This window comes from Cebus imitator, unplaced genomic scaffold (genome assembly GCF_001604975.1).
Source record: "Cebus imitator isolate Cc_AM_T3 unplaced genomic scaffold, Cebus_imitator-1.0 Scaffold87, whole genome shotgun sequence".
NCBI lineage: Eukaryota > Metazoa > Chordata > Mammalia > Primates > Cebidae > Cebus > Cebus imitator.
The window spans coordinates 7,026,590-7,038,916 of record NW_016107402.1 but is presented as its reverse complement, the minus strand read 5'-3'; the positions used below and the strand labels follow the sequence as shown (position 1 = coordinate 7,038,916).

At 47.2% G+C, this 12,327-nt stretch overlaps 1 protein-coding gene across 4 annotated transcripts in view; it reads left to right on the top strand.

Annotated features, from left to right (window-relative positions):
• The first annotated feature begins 632 nt into the window (after positions 1-632).
• Positions 633-12,327, top strand: part of MECR (mitochondrial trans-2-enoyl-CoA reductase) — a 66,240-nt gene continuing 54,545 nt past the window's right edge. For 3 of the 4 annotated variants that reach the window (XR_001827053.2, XM_017534795.2, XM_017534794.2), the window contains exon 1: positions 633-870. Coding sequence is in view for 2 of the 4 variants with exons in the window: in XM_017534795.2 (XP_017390284.1) it covers positions 695-870 (176 nt within the window). In the remaining 2 variants the exon portion in view is untranslated. The remainder of the gene's footprint in view (positions 871-12,327) is intronic. The other variant, XM_017534796.2, reaches the window with a different exon arrangement.

Genomic DNA, 12,327 nt, shown 5'->3' with positions numbered 1-12,327 from the left:
ATTCCTGCCTTATATCTGAACATGGTGTTTTTTTCAATGCATTCTCCCGCCCACAATAACATTCCTCTATTATTTGATCAATCCTCACAACAATCTAGAAGGAGGCATATTATCCCCATTTACCGATGAGAAAACAAATTCAGAGTTTCACTTGCCCAAGGCAGCCAAGCTAGGAAGTGGCAGGGCTAGGATTTGAACCTAAGTTTTCTAACTCCAAGCCCCGTACTCCTGCCTCTATAGCAATTTTCGTGTGCTCTCCTCAGCGTAGGGAAGTAAGCTTTGCCTCCCTATGCCGTTACATGGTAGTGGAGATTAAGTGAGATAATACCTTAAAGAGCCTGTCTCCGTGAGCACTCAATAAATTATGTGAAGGGTAAATTAAGGCCAGGAGAGTAAATGATTTCCTCCCAATCAAACACCAAACTGCAGGCTGTAGACACAGCTTTGGACCAGCCCCAGCCTCTTCCTGTTGAGAGAGCCGCTTTGGCGGCCTCGCAAACTCCGCACCTCCCTCTGGTCCCTCCGGGACCCACAAACAGTTTAGCCAGGCGCCACCACGTGGGCAGCGGAGGAAGGAAACGCCCTTCACAAGGAGCGTGGGGGCGTGGTCACGCGGCGGGGCGGGGCGCAGGCTTGTGGTCGCTGGAAGATGACGTAGCCGGGGGCGTCAGGCTCTGTGTTGGTAGGAGGGAGCATGTGGGTCTGCGGCACGCTGTGGTGGGTGCGAACCCCCGGCCGGCTGTGGCGGAGGCTGCTCCCTGCTTCTGGCTGTCACGGACCTGCCGCCTCCTACTACTCTGCATCCGCCGCGCCTGCCCGGGTCCCGGCGCTTGTCTATGGGCACCACGGGGATCCAGCCAAGGTCGTCGAGTAAGAGACGGCGCCGAAACCGGGGAAGGGGACTGGGGTTTCTAGATGGCTTTTAAGACGATGTGGACTGGGAAGAGAGGGACAGGGTCCGAGGAACGGGGCAGAGACTAGCAAGACTGAAACTGAAGCCCAGGGCGCTTTGGGTAGCTCAGAAAGACCGTACTTGAAGGTAATTGAAGACCGAGAGGCACAATTATTAGGATATTAATGGCTGATGTTTATTGATCGGCTATTGTGTCAGGCAATCCCATGTTTAAATGGAAGATGTCATTTAATTGTCACAACAATGTTTTAAGGTAGTTACTTGATTTATCCCCGTTTTGCAGATGAGAAAACAGGCATAGGAGGTAAAAGCACTCGTCCAAGGTCACACAGCCAGTAAGCGACAGTCAGAATTTAAACCTATGTCTGACTGACTGACCTGCCTGAGCTCTTACTCTCTTATTTTTTTTAAGGAATTTTTCAGAATACTTTTGCATTCATTTGGATCTTCACTTGTCAGTAAAGAGTAGGTCATAGATCATTGTTTCCAGAGGGCAAAGGACTTGCCTAGAGTGATATCGCTAATAAGTGATTGGAACAGGGACTGGAATCCATGGCTTCTGATTCCAACCTCATGCGAGTTCCTCTCCATTGCACCGTATATGCATGCATCTTGGCTTAGTTAAAAAGAGCTGCTTTGGTGCCATATAGACCCCAAGTATCTATATTTGGTCAAATATAGGCGCAACCTCTTAGTAGCTGTTTGGTCTTAGAGAAGTCACTCAACCTCTTGTTACTTTTATGACTTTGTCCTCCTAAAATTCTGTTTGATCTTAATTCATGCTTTTTGCATGTGGTTGATAAAAACAGCATGTTAGTTGCCAACCATTATAAATTTGCACATAAATAGTCATTCAGTAGGGCCATCGGGCGCTAAAGTGGAGCTAAGGCAAAAGCACAGGTCTGGGAATCAAAATACTTAGGGTCAAATCCTTGCCCTAACTTGTCCTAGGGCTAGGGCTTTGCATCTGGCAAGTTACTGAGGTTCTCTGAGCCTCCATTTCATCATCTTTGAAAATGGAGACAGTACAGACAAAGTTCATAGTGATAATCAGCTAAGATCGGTGTAGTGCTCTCCACCAAAAAACACCTGCAGACTCTCGTACAGTACCATCTTTTTAACTCTGTGATTCCCAGCAACTAGTTTGATTATTTTCCAAAGGGTAAGCAAATGTAGTATTACTTTAATGGTTAAAATTCAGTCTACGGCTGGGCACAGTGGCTCATGCCTGTAATCCCAGCACTTTGGGAGGCCGAGGCGGGTGGATAACCTCAGGTCACGAGTTCTAGACCAGCCTGGCCAATGTTGGAAAACCGTGTCTCTACTAAAAATACAAAAAAAAATTAGCCAGCCTGGTGGTGGGCGCCTGTAATTCTAGCTACTCAGGACTCTGAGGCAGGAGAATCACTTGAATCCGGAACACGGAGGTTGCAGTGAGCCGAGATCACGCCACTGCACTCTAGCCTGGGCTACAGAGCAAGACTCTATCTCAAAAAAAAAAATTCAGTCTAGATGTTTTGACAGGTGGTGAGGATAAGCCTCAGATAAATTCAAGGTCATGCAGTCAGCCCAGCCACATCCAGCATTACAGAAATTGAAAAGAATGTCGAGAAGACACATCAGTCAGTAAACTCCAAGTTGTGTGTTGATTGTAGGTAATAAAGCATTGTGTCAGGGAAGAATCTCACTGAGGACTGTATTGTAAGGAACTGGTACAGCTCTGATGAACACTCCTCCATTTCCAGGAAGGTACCCCACGTGAGAACCATGTAGTGCCTCTCCCACGGTCTTGTAGTTTGCGTTTGCTGCAGGACCTGACACAAAACAGGTGCTTCTAAAATGGTAGTTCAATCTAAATCTAAATGTCAGAGAAAAGTGCACCTTTTATTAAGTTCTACTGTGATGATGAGGGAGGGCTGGGAAAGTTCAGCAGCTGACTGCAGTTGCCTCCTAACTGATTCCCTCCTCTGAGAGCCAGAGAAAGCTGGAACAGCCTGGTCTGTTTGCAGGTGCCACTTAGGAAAAAAAAAAAAAAGACAGCTTCTATTATTTCCTTCTGTGGAACTTCAGTAATTTCCCTCTAGCTCAAAACAAGATACTTCCAGCCGGGCGTGGTGGCTCACACCTGTAATCCCAGCACTGTGGGAGGCCTATGTGGGCAAATCATGGCGAAACCCTGTCTCTACTAAAAATACAAAAATTAACCGGACATGGTGGTACACGCCTATAGTCCCAGCTACTCAGGAGGCTGAGACAGGAGAATTGCTTGAACCAGGAGGCAGAGGTTGCAGTGAGCCAAGATCATGCCATTGAACTCCAGCCTGGATGACAGAACAAGACTTCCTCTCAAAAAAAAAAAGATACTTCCACAAAGCATTATATTCAACTCTGGCTTCATAGCACACCATCTGTAGTGCTTTTATTTATTTGTTTTTTAATTTGCCAACATGGATTATCAAGACAGCTTTTATTTATTTATTTATTTATTTATTTATTTAGAGATGAGATCCTGCCATGTTGCCCAGGCTGGTCTTGAGCTCCTGGGCTCAAGGGATCCTCCCGCCTCGGCCTCCTGAGTAGCTGGGATTGCAGGTGTGTACCGCCACACCTAGCTTGACCTATAGTGCTTTTAGAAACTACTGTACATATTCCTAGGCCCCACTCCTGAGGTATTTAGTAGGTCTGGGATGGCTTGAAGCATCTGTTTTTTTTATAGCTCTCCAGGTGACTGTGCTGCCCAAGCCAGGCTTGAGAACTACTGCCCTGTGGATACAGACTGTCAGACAAGCAGTAATTCTCCACGTGCTCCAGAAGGGCGACTTTTCTTTCTGACCCAGATTCAGGTGGCTTTACTTGTTCTCATATGGACTGAAGCCAGAGACTGGGATTCTCTTTGTAGTCACGTCTTAAGAGGTTTAGGGTAACCACACTGTCACGGAAAGAATCAGGTGTCCTTTATACATCCTGGTAACTGGGTGTCTGGGTCAGGTTACACGAGGTAGGGGTCATGGGACTACCTAGAGTTTGAGCAGAGCATTCTCAGAACTGGTGTGGTTTGTAATGATTGCGCTGTGGGCCAAACCTCTGTGAGCAGGAGGGAGGGAGCAAGGGACAGCCTGCTCAGGTCTGAAGGCTGCGAACTCCTCAAAAGGAGGCATCCAGGTTTCTCCTGTTCTCACATCCCTGTGTTCACTCCTGTTGGCCCCTAAATATTGCAGCTGTTCTCTCCCAAGCAATTTTTCCCTGTCCTTTAGTTTCTTTCCCTTTTTTCCAAAATGGGATCCCCTAAATAATATTTGGGCCTTTTTTATTTTGAAGAGTGAACTGCAGATCTAAGTAAAGTAAGACTGTGCAGAAGAATGCAAACATTCAAGAAATTTCAGAGTTCTCCATTGCCACTGTCCCTTGCTAGATTCCCTATCAGATAAGTTCCCAGAAACCCAGGGGCCAGGCGCGATGGCCCCCTGTAATCCCAGCACTTTGAGAGGCCAAGGCAGGCGGATCACCTGAGGTCAGGAATTGGACACCAGCCTGGCAAACATGGCAAAACCCGTTTCTACTAAAAACACAAAAATTAGCCAGATGTGGTGGCAGGTGCCTGTAATCCCAGCTACTTGGAAAACTGAGTCAGGAGAATCACTTGAACCTGGGAGGAAGAGGTTGCAGTAAGCCAGATTGCACCCCTGCACTCCAGCCTGGGCAACAAAGTGAGACTCCATCTCAAAAAAAAAGATAGTCCCCAGAAACCCTTAGTTCTTCTCTTGCCTTCTTTTTTTCCTGAACGTTCCCTTAGAACTTTGCCATTCTCTGGATCTTCTGGTGAGAACAGCTTTCATTTATTGTATACCTGCTGTATAGCAAGCATTGGGCTAATTGCTCCTAATATATGTAGATGTAGGCCTGAGGAAACAATGGTGGTCACCTCGAATGACTTTTCTTTTTTCTGGCTGATCACCCCAAGAAAATGACTTTTTTTAAAATAAACTTTTAAAAATATTGTAAATAAAAAATAGAGATGGGATTTTACCATGTTGCCCAAAATGATCTCAAACCCCTGAGCTCAAGTGATCCTCTTGCCTCAACCTCCCAAAGTCTCAAATGAATTTTGAGAATGAGATGGACTATAAAGCTGGAAAAAAGACACGTTAGAAGAGAAGGTGAAATTATAGGTCGTTCAGGCAATCCAACTTTCTATGCATAGAAAGGGCCGCCCCAACCCTGGGAAAAATTAGAAATGCTATTCTCTCTCTCCTCCCCTTTTCAGGATCCTGAGGCTTTTGTAAACCAGCATCCTGATCATCTTGGCTTTCTCAACTGCCTGCTGCTAGTGCAAAAATGAAATGAAACTAAGCTGGAAAACCCGTGGACGTAGACCCATTCTGTCTTTTTTCTTTTTTTTTTTTTTTTTTTTTTTTNAGAGTGCAGTGGCATGATCTTGGCTCACTGCAACCTCTGCTTCCCAGGTTCAAGTGATTCTCCTGCCTCAGCCTCCCGAATAGCTGGGATTACAGGCATGTGCCACCATGCCCAGCTGATTTTTGTATTTTTAGTAGACAAGGGGTTTTACTATGTTGGCCAGGCTGGTCTTGAACTCCTGACCTCAGGCGATCTGCCCACCTTGGCCTCTCAAAGTGCTGGGATTACATGTGTGAGCCCCTGCACCTGGCCTACCCATTCTGTCTTAAGCCAGATGGACTTTGGAGGGGCAGGTGGTGGGGACCCAGGCTGTGATTCTCACTATAGGGCACTGTTTACTCTCAGGAATTTCTTCTTCTTACAGTTGATATAAAGCAAAACTCTACAGGTGACTTGATTTTTAAACCCGAATTTTAGTACTTTGGGAAAAAAATAGCATTTTGGGTTTGGTGCTCTGTTTAGAGCTCTTTCTTGTGGTCATGAATGGAATGGGAACAGAAGACATTGATACTGTAAGTTAGCCAGCATGTATTCTCTGAGGGTTTACTGAGTGCAAGGCACTGAGGGTACAGAGACGAATCTGATGTGATTGTTGCCCTCAGAGCCTCACAGCCTAGTAGGGTAAATGCTGTGATGGGTTATGTTCAGAGTACTGTGGACACCCAGAAGAGGGGTACCTAACCCCCTCGGGGTAGTCAGAGACTGCTCTCTGAAGACACAGTGTAAAGTGAGTGCCCCAGAGATCCAGTGAGCAGCATATGAGGGGAGAAAGTGGAGAAATGTCCCAAGCAGAGGAACCTGCCTGTGCAGAGACCCAGAGAGAAGAGGAAACATGGTGTGTCTGGTCAGTCCATGTTTGTTGACTGCCTACTGTGCACTCGTGTAATCCTGTGAGAAAGATGTCTGCTGAAACCAACTCAGAGGGGACTGCCCTGAGACCACAGGGCTCAAGCCTAAGCAGATTCCACATCCTACAACTCGTACAGTACCTTCCATCTGGCCTTCAGACTAGGCTGTGCAGTTTAGGGCCAAGCCCTGCTACCCTGGTTTTCTCGTTGTCGCCTCTGAAGGTAAAAGCTGCAGGCACATCCCCTAAGAATTGCACAAAAAACTGGGGTTTTCCCTCTGTCCAGAGAGTCTGGAAGGAAAGCTACCCCTCGGTGCCACTCCAAGCTCTGTCTTGCCCTCTCCTAGCGGCTCTGTGGGATGAACTGGCCTTTCTCACCCTGGATGAGGAGAGAGGGGTCCTCATTTTAGAGAAGGAAAGCAAAGATGACACAAGCTGAACCTGTGGCTCAGGATGTTTCTTGCCTGTGTTCCAGTCCCACCTCTGCCACTGATTACGGCAGTGAGGAAATCACATTGCTCTCCAGCTATCTTCAGCTACTCTTTGATAAAATGAAGGTCGGCAGTGGTAGATATGGACATGGATGCTGTCCCCCTCCCCTATGCCACATGCAGACCTTCACAGTCCCTTTCCATAGACCTCAAAACCTACACTCCTCTCTATCCCATTCGCCCAGGCAACACTGCCTGCCAAGACAAGATGGAGCCTCAGCATCCTTCTTAGCATAACATTGCAACCACAGTAATTATCACAAGACATGTATCCTCTTTGTTCCAGCAGTTGTCCAGCTCTGACAATTCTATGAAAGTGACACAGACATCAATGGCCTGCTTGCCAATGGTTGCTCCAGCAGCCTCCGGGGAGCAATGGTTTGGCTTGAAATCTGGGATCGTTGATTTCACCAAGGACCCCCTTGGCCCTTGGTTGGTTACACAATCAATAGCCCTCCCAGCCCCCAGCCAGACAAGAGCTGCACAGTTGTGTTTTCACCCATCAAAGAGATCCAAGCAGCTGCAGGCAGGGACTATGCCCCCAAGAGCTGGCCGTCAGCAAGTTGAGTGACAGACTGTGCTTGTAGTGGAGTTTCCCTGGCGTCAGCAGATGTAGAGTATCATGGGGCCCGCAAACTTTCTGGTTCTCTTATTTGAGGGAAAGTAGGGAATTGAGAAGGTTGGGAGAAGTTTTCTTTGCCAACTGGATAGAAACTTCCAGAAGTTACCCTAAGCCTCTGATTCCTTCAGTTCAAAATGAGTGTGCTAAAGAGCCAAAAGATGAGCCCTGAATGGTGGGAGTCCTGGAAGCCGGAAGAGACGCAGGGAGGGTGTGGTTGTGTCCAGCACACCAAGCCACCTGGAACCAAGGAGCTTTGCTCAGGGAAAGGAACTCTCCCTGGGAGCCCAGGGCTCTCTTAGTTCCCTGGGAGCCAGGCCCTTACAAGCTGTAAGCTGAGGAACTTCATTCCCTCACAATTTCCCAGTTGTAGCCTCCTTATTAATTATTAGTCAAATCCTGGAACGGTGTACCTAACACACCAGGCATTTCACTGAATCACAGAAGGCAGCTTGTTGGTGACCAGGGGGACTGCAGACAGACTGGGAGAACCACCTGAGATATCAGTTACCTTCACTCAGTGCCCTGTGATGACACAAACATTCTTGCTTCTGTGCTAAGCAGCTGAGAAAGTCTCTGGCCAGCGACAATCTCTCCCTACCTGTTCTTCCTGCTCAAAATGATATTGACCGTTTGATGTACTTGAGTAGAAAACGAAAGATAAGTACAAATGATTGCTAATTAAATGTGGGGCGCAGGAAAGATATCTTGGCAGAGCTAGCTAATGCCCACCTTACACAGCAAGTATAACTGTGCCAGTCCCCAGGGTACTGGCCTCTTTTCCCCGCTCTCAAAAGGCTCTTTCTTCTGCCTGCTTTTGTCTCCCTTGTACTTCCTATGGCATCACAGGTGTACAGCCTTGGCCTCAAAGGAGCCATTGTGACCTTATCCAGGCTGGGATCTGTCCATTGAGGGCAGTGGCATCCCCCCGAGTTGCATGGCGCCATGACACTCACAGGGGGAGGATGTGAACGGTATGGGGGAAGCAATTTGAGATCTAGCCAGGCTGGGTTGGGTGCCTCATTTGTACTCTGAAACATGGCCACTGTTTCCTTTGGTGAGGTCTTTTTCTTTCAAAGAACAGGGAAGAAATTGCTATCATTACACTAGAGGTTTAACTCTTGGAATTCAGGCTTGGTCCCTGTTTTCCCTCCTGTCTCAGCAGAATGGTATCCTTGACGACGTGGTTAGCACTGTCTGCGGGAACAGCAGTGTCTGTGGTATTGATGGCATTCCCTGGGGCAGGCCGAGGCTGGCCTCCCTGATGAGAGGCACCTGAACCCCCACCTCCACCCCCAGGCTTGCAGCAGGCATGGGGCCTGCCCCGGCCCCATCCATCTGTGTTCGCAGCTTCAACATAACTTCCCGTCGCCTAGACCCTCATCCCTGCTTGGCCCTCTTTACTCTCCTTCCCTCCCACTTCTGTGAATCTCAAATGCAGAGGTGATATTTGTCTTCTTCCCAGAAGACAAAGAAGAGAACGGGGGCCCAGAGCATCGTTTCTCAAACTGCTGTTTGAGGTAGGCTGTGCTGTGAAACTACTGCAGTGCTCCCAGCCCTCATTCAATCTGGAAAGCTCTGGATGGCACAAGCTACATGGGTTTCTTTACTCAGGGACTTCTCAGAGCCTTTTGAGTAACATGTAGTCAGACTCTTGAAAGAGGGGCGTAGTAGGCAGCATTTCCTAAACGTACTGGATCCCAGGAAATACCTAACAGTATCTCCAAGAAAAAAATCAGTACACACAGTGTAGTGGATGCTGGCAGAGGATTGAACAGCCTGCATTTTGGAGTCTAGCTTAAGATCAAGACCTGCCTCTTATGCTTGAGCCAGTTATTTCTCTAAGCCTCAGTTTCCTCTCCTTCAAATTGGGGTGATACCACCCTCCACATAGGCATTTTGAGAACTGAACGGCATCGTGTATATAAAATGGTGAGCATACTGGGAGCACAGTAAGCCATCGACATAAGTTGTCATTTCATTGTTTAGTGTAATCGCCCAGAATAAGTTTTTCGACTCTCCTAGACTCCGCCCACCCAGCCAACTCACAGTTCTGTTTGTCTAGCCTAAGCGCTCTCTGCTCTGTATGCATACTGCAGGTCACCTGTGTCCCCTCTCCAAATCTACTCTTCCTTCCTCCCTAGCTCAGCATTCAGTTGTCTAAGCCAAAGGCCTTGGAGCCATCAAAGACTTCCCTTCCCTCCCACCACATGGAATTGGTCACCAAGTGACATCAGTGTCGCTTATTTAAGAGATTTTATGTTATCCAGTCCTCTCCATTCTCATGGCTCCTACACAGACCACACCTGTTGCCTGGCCTACTCTTGGGTCAGATTCTTTGTCATTCCCTCCGGCCAGAAAACCTTTTGTCTTTTTTTTTTTTTTAACTGTTTTTTTTTTTTTTTTTTTTTTTTTTTTTTTTTTTTTTTTTTTTTTTTTTTTTTTTTTTTTTTTTTTTTTTTTTTTTTTTTTTTTTTTTTTTTTCCGAGACGGAGTTTCGCTCTTGTTACCCAGGCTGGAGTGCAATGGCGTGATCTCGGCTCACTGCAACCTCCGCCTCCTAGGTTCAGGCAATTCTCCTGCCTCAGCCTCCTGAGTAGCCAGGATTACAGGCAAGTGCCACCATGCCCAGCTAATTTTTTATATTTTTAGTAGAGACGGGGTTTCACCATGCTGACCAGGATGGTCTCGATCTCTTGACCTCGTGATCCACCCGCCTCGGCCTCCCAAAGTGCCGGGATTACAGGCTTGAGCCACCGCGCCCGGCTCCTTTTGTCTTTTCTCATCCCACCCTGTAAATGCCTGTTTATCCTTCAAACCAAACCACGGTATTTCTTCCAAAGACCCTTTTCTAATCTATTTTCCTCCTCCCACCAGGCTAGACACTGGTAGCCAACTTTAGCACCACGAGCCTCCCTCTGTTATAGCCCTCCTCCCAGTGTTTCCACAGATGGGTTCCCAGTCCATCAAGGCCCTGGGAAGGGGATTTATGTTTTTCCCTGAGCCAGGGTCTCCTGTTGCCCAGGCTAGAGCGCAGTGGTCATTCACAGGTGTGCTGATGGTACACTGTAACCTTGAACTGCTGAGTACAAGCAACCTTTTTTCCTCCGCCTCCCAAGTAGCTGCAACTGCACGTGCATGCTACCATGCCTGCCTTTATTCATCGTGAAACCCCTTGGCACAGTATCTCACACTTCGACTGTCAATAAATATTTGTTGAATTACGTTTGCTTGAATTTTCCAAAAAGGTGCTGTCTTCCTTTTAGTGACTCAGTGACTCTTCTCAGAGATATAACCAGGGAACTATTTCAAAGGTTTCCTTGGATATTGCTACAACTGATAACTGCTGTCATTTTCTCAGCGTCTACTATATAGGTACTACCATAAATGCTTTACATACATTAACTCATTGAATCCTATGAACTGGGTTCTTGTGTTATCCCATTTTACAGAGGAATATTCTGAGGTTTATCAAGCTGATAAATAACCAAGGTATGATTCAAACCCAGGGCTGCCTGCTTCACTCCAGATTCGTGCTCTACCCATCATTTACGAACTGAGATCTACCTGTACTCTCATCTTGACCACGGTCATCTAGGTTTTTAAGAAGTGCAGTCCCGATGCACATTTGATGTGTATGCCTAGACTGAATTCTCTTAACGATAATCTCCATTTGTATTTGAGCCCATCTTTCATGGGTATTTTCCTAAACAGCCTAGAACCAGGAACACCAAGTACAAATAGCTAAGTCCCTTTGACTTGGGCCCTGCCCCTGATTTCCTAAATGACTGGCACTTTTTTTTTTCCCCGCCCAGGCTGGAGTATAGTGGCATGATCTCAGTTTACTGCAACCTCTACCTTTCGGGTTCAAGCAATTCTCCTGCCTCAGCCTCCCAAGTAGCTGGGACTACAGGTGCACACCACCACGCCCAGCTGATTTTTGTATTTTTTTTTAACAGAGACAGGGTTTACCATGTTGGCCAGGCTGTTTTTTAACTCCTGACCTCAGGTGATCCACATGCCTTGGCCTCCCAAAGTGCTGGGATTACAGGCATGAGCCACCATGCCCAGCCATGACTGGCACTTATTCCACATTTTCTCACTAGAGAGAAGAGTTTGATCCCAGATATGTGCTCAACAGTGAATTAAGACTAATAGTTCTCTGCCATCCAGGGACTGATAGTCTAACAAGGAGACAGCACATACACACACATTCTGACTACAAAACTAAGTGATTTGTAAAAACAGCTCCAAACTCAGAGTCTGAAAGACCTGAATCCAAATCCATATTTGTATCTGCAGTTCCAAAATCCTGAAAGCTCTGGAAGCTGACAGTTTTTTGTTTTGTTTTGTTTTGTTTTTTGAGACAGAGTCTTGCTCTGTCACCGGGCTGGAGTGCATGGCGCGATCTCGGCTCACTGCAATCTCTACCTCCCAGGTTCAGGCGATTCTCCTGCCTTGAGATTCTTCCCGAGTAGCTGGAATTACAGGCATGCACCACCACACCCAGCTAAGTTTTGTATTTTTAGTAGAGATGGGGTTTCACTATGTTGGCAAGGATGGTCTCGATCTTGACCTTGCGATCCATCCGACTCGGTCTCCCAAAGTGCTGGGATTACATGCATGAGCCACCGCGCCCGGCCAGTTTTTTTCTATAACTCATGTGAATGAAACCTGATCTAACATGAGGTTTTCATGTGGTCTTTATTCATCTCACTTAGCATGAGTATTCCTACATTTTCCTGCAGAAACATTCGTGTGTCTGATTCCAGGGTGCTGCAACAGCCCCCACTGGGACTGCAGATAATACGTGACTCCAAGAGTTTTGAAAAGGGATTGTGAGCCGGGCGCGGTGGCTCACACCCGTAATCCCAGCACTTTGGGAGGCCGAGGCGGGTGGATCACGAGGTCAAGAGATCGAGACCATCCTGGTCAACGTGGTGAAACCCCGTCTCTACTAAAAATACAAAAAATTAGCTGGGCATGGTGGCGCGTGCCTGTAGTCCCAGCTACTCGGGAGGCTGAGGCAGGAGAATTGCCT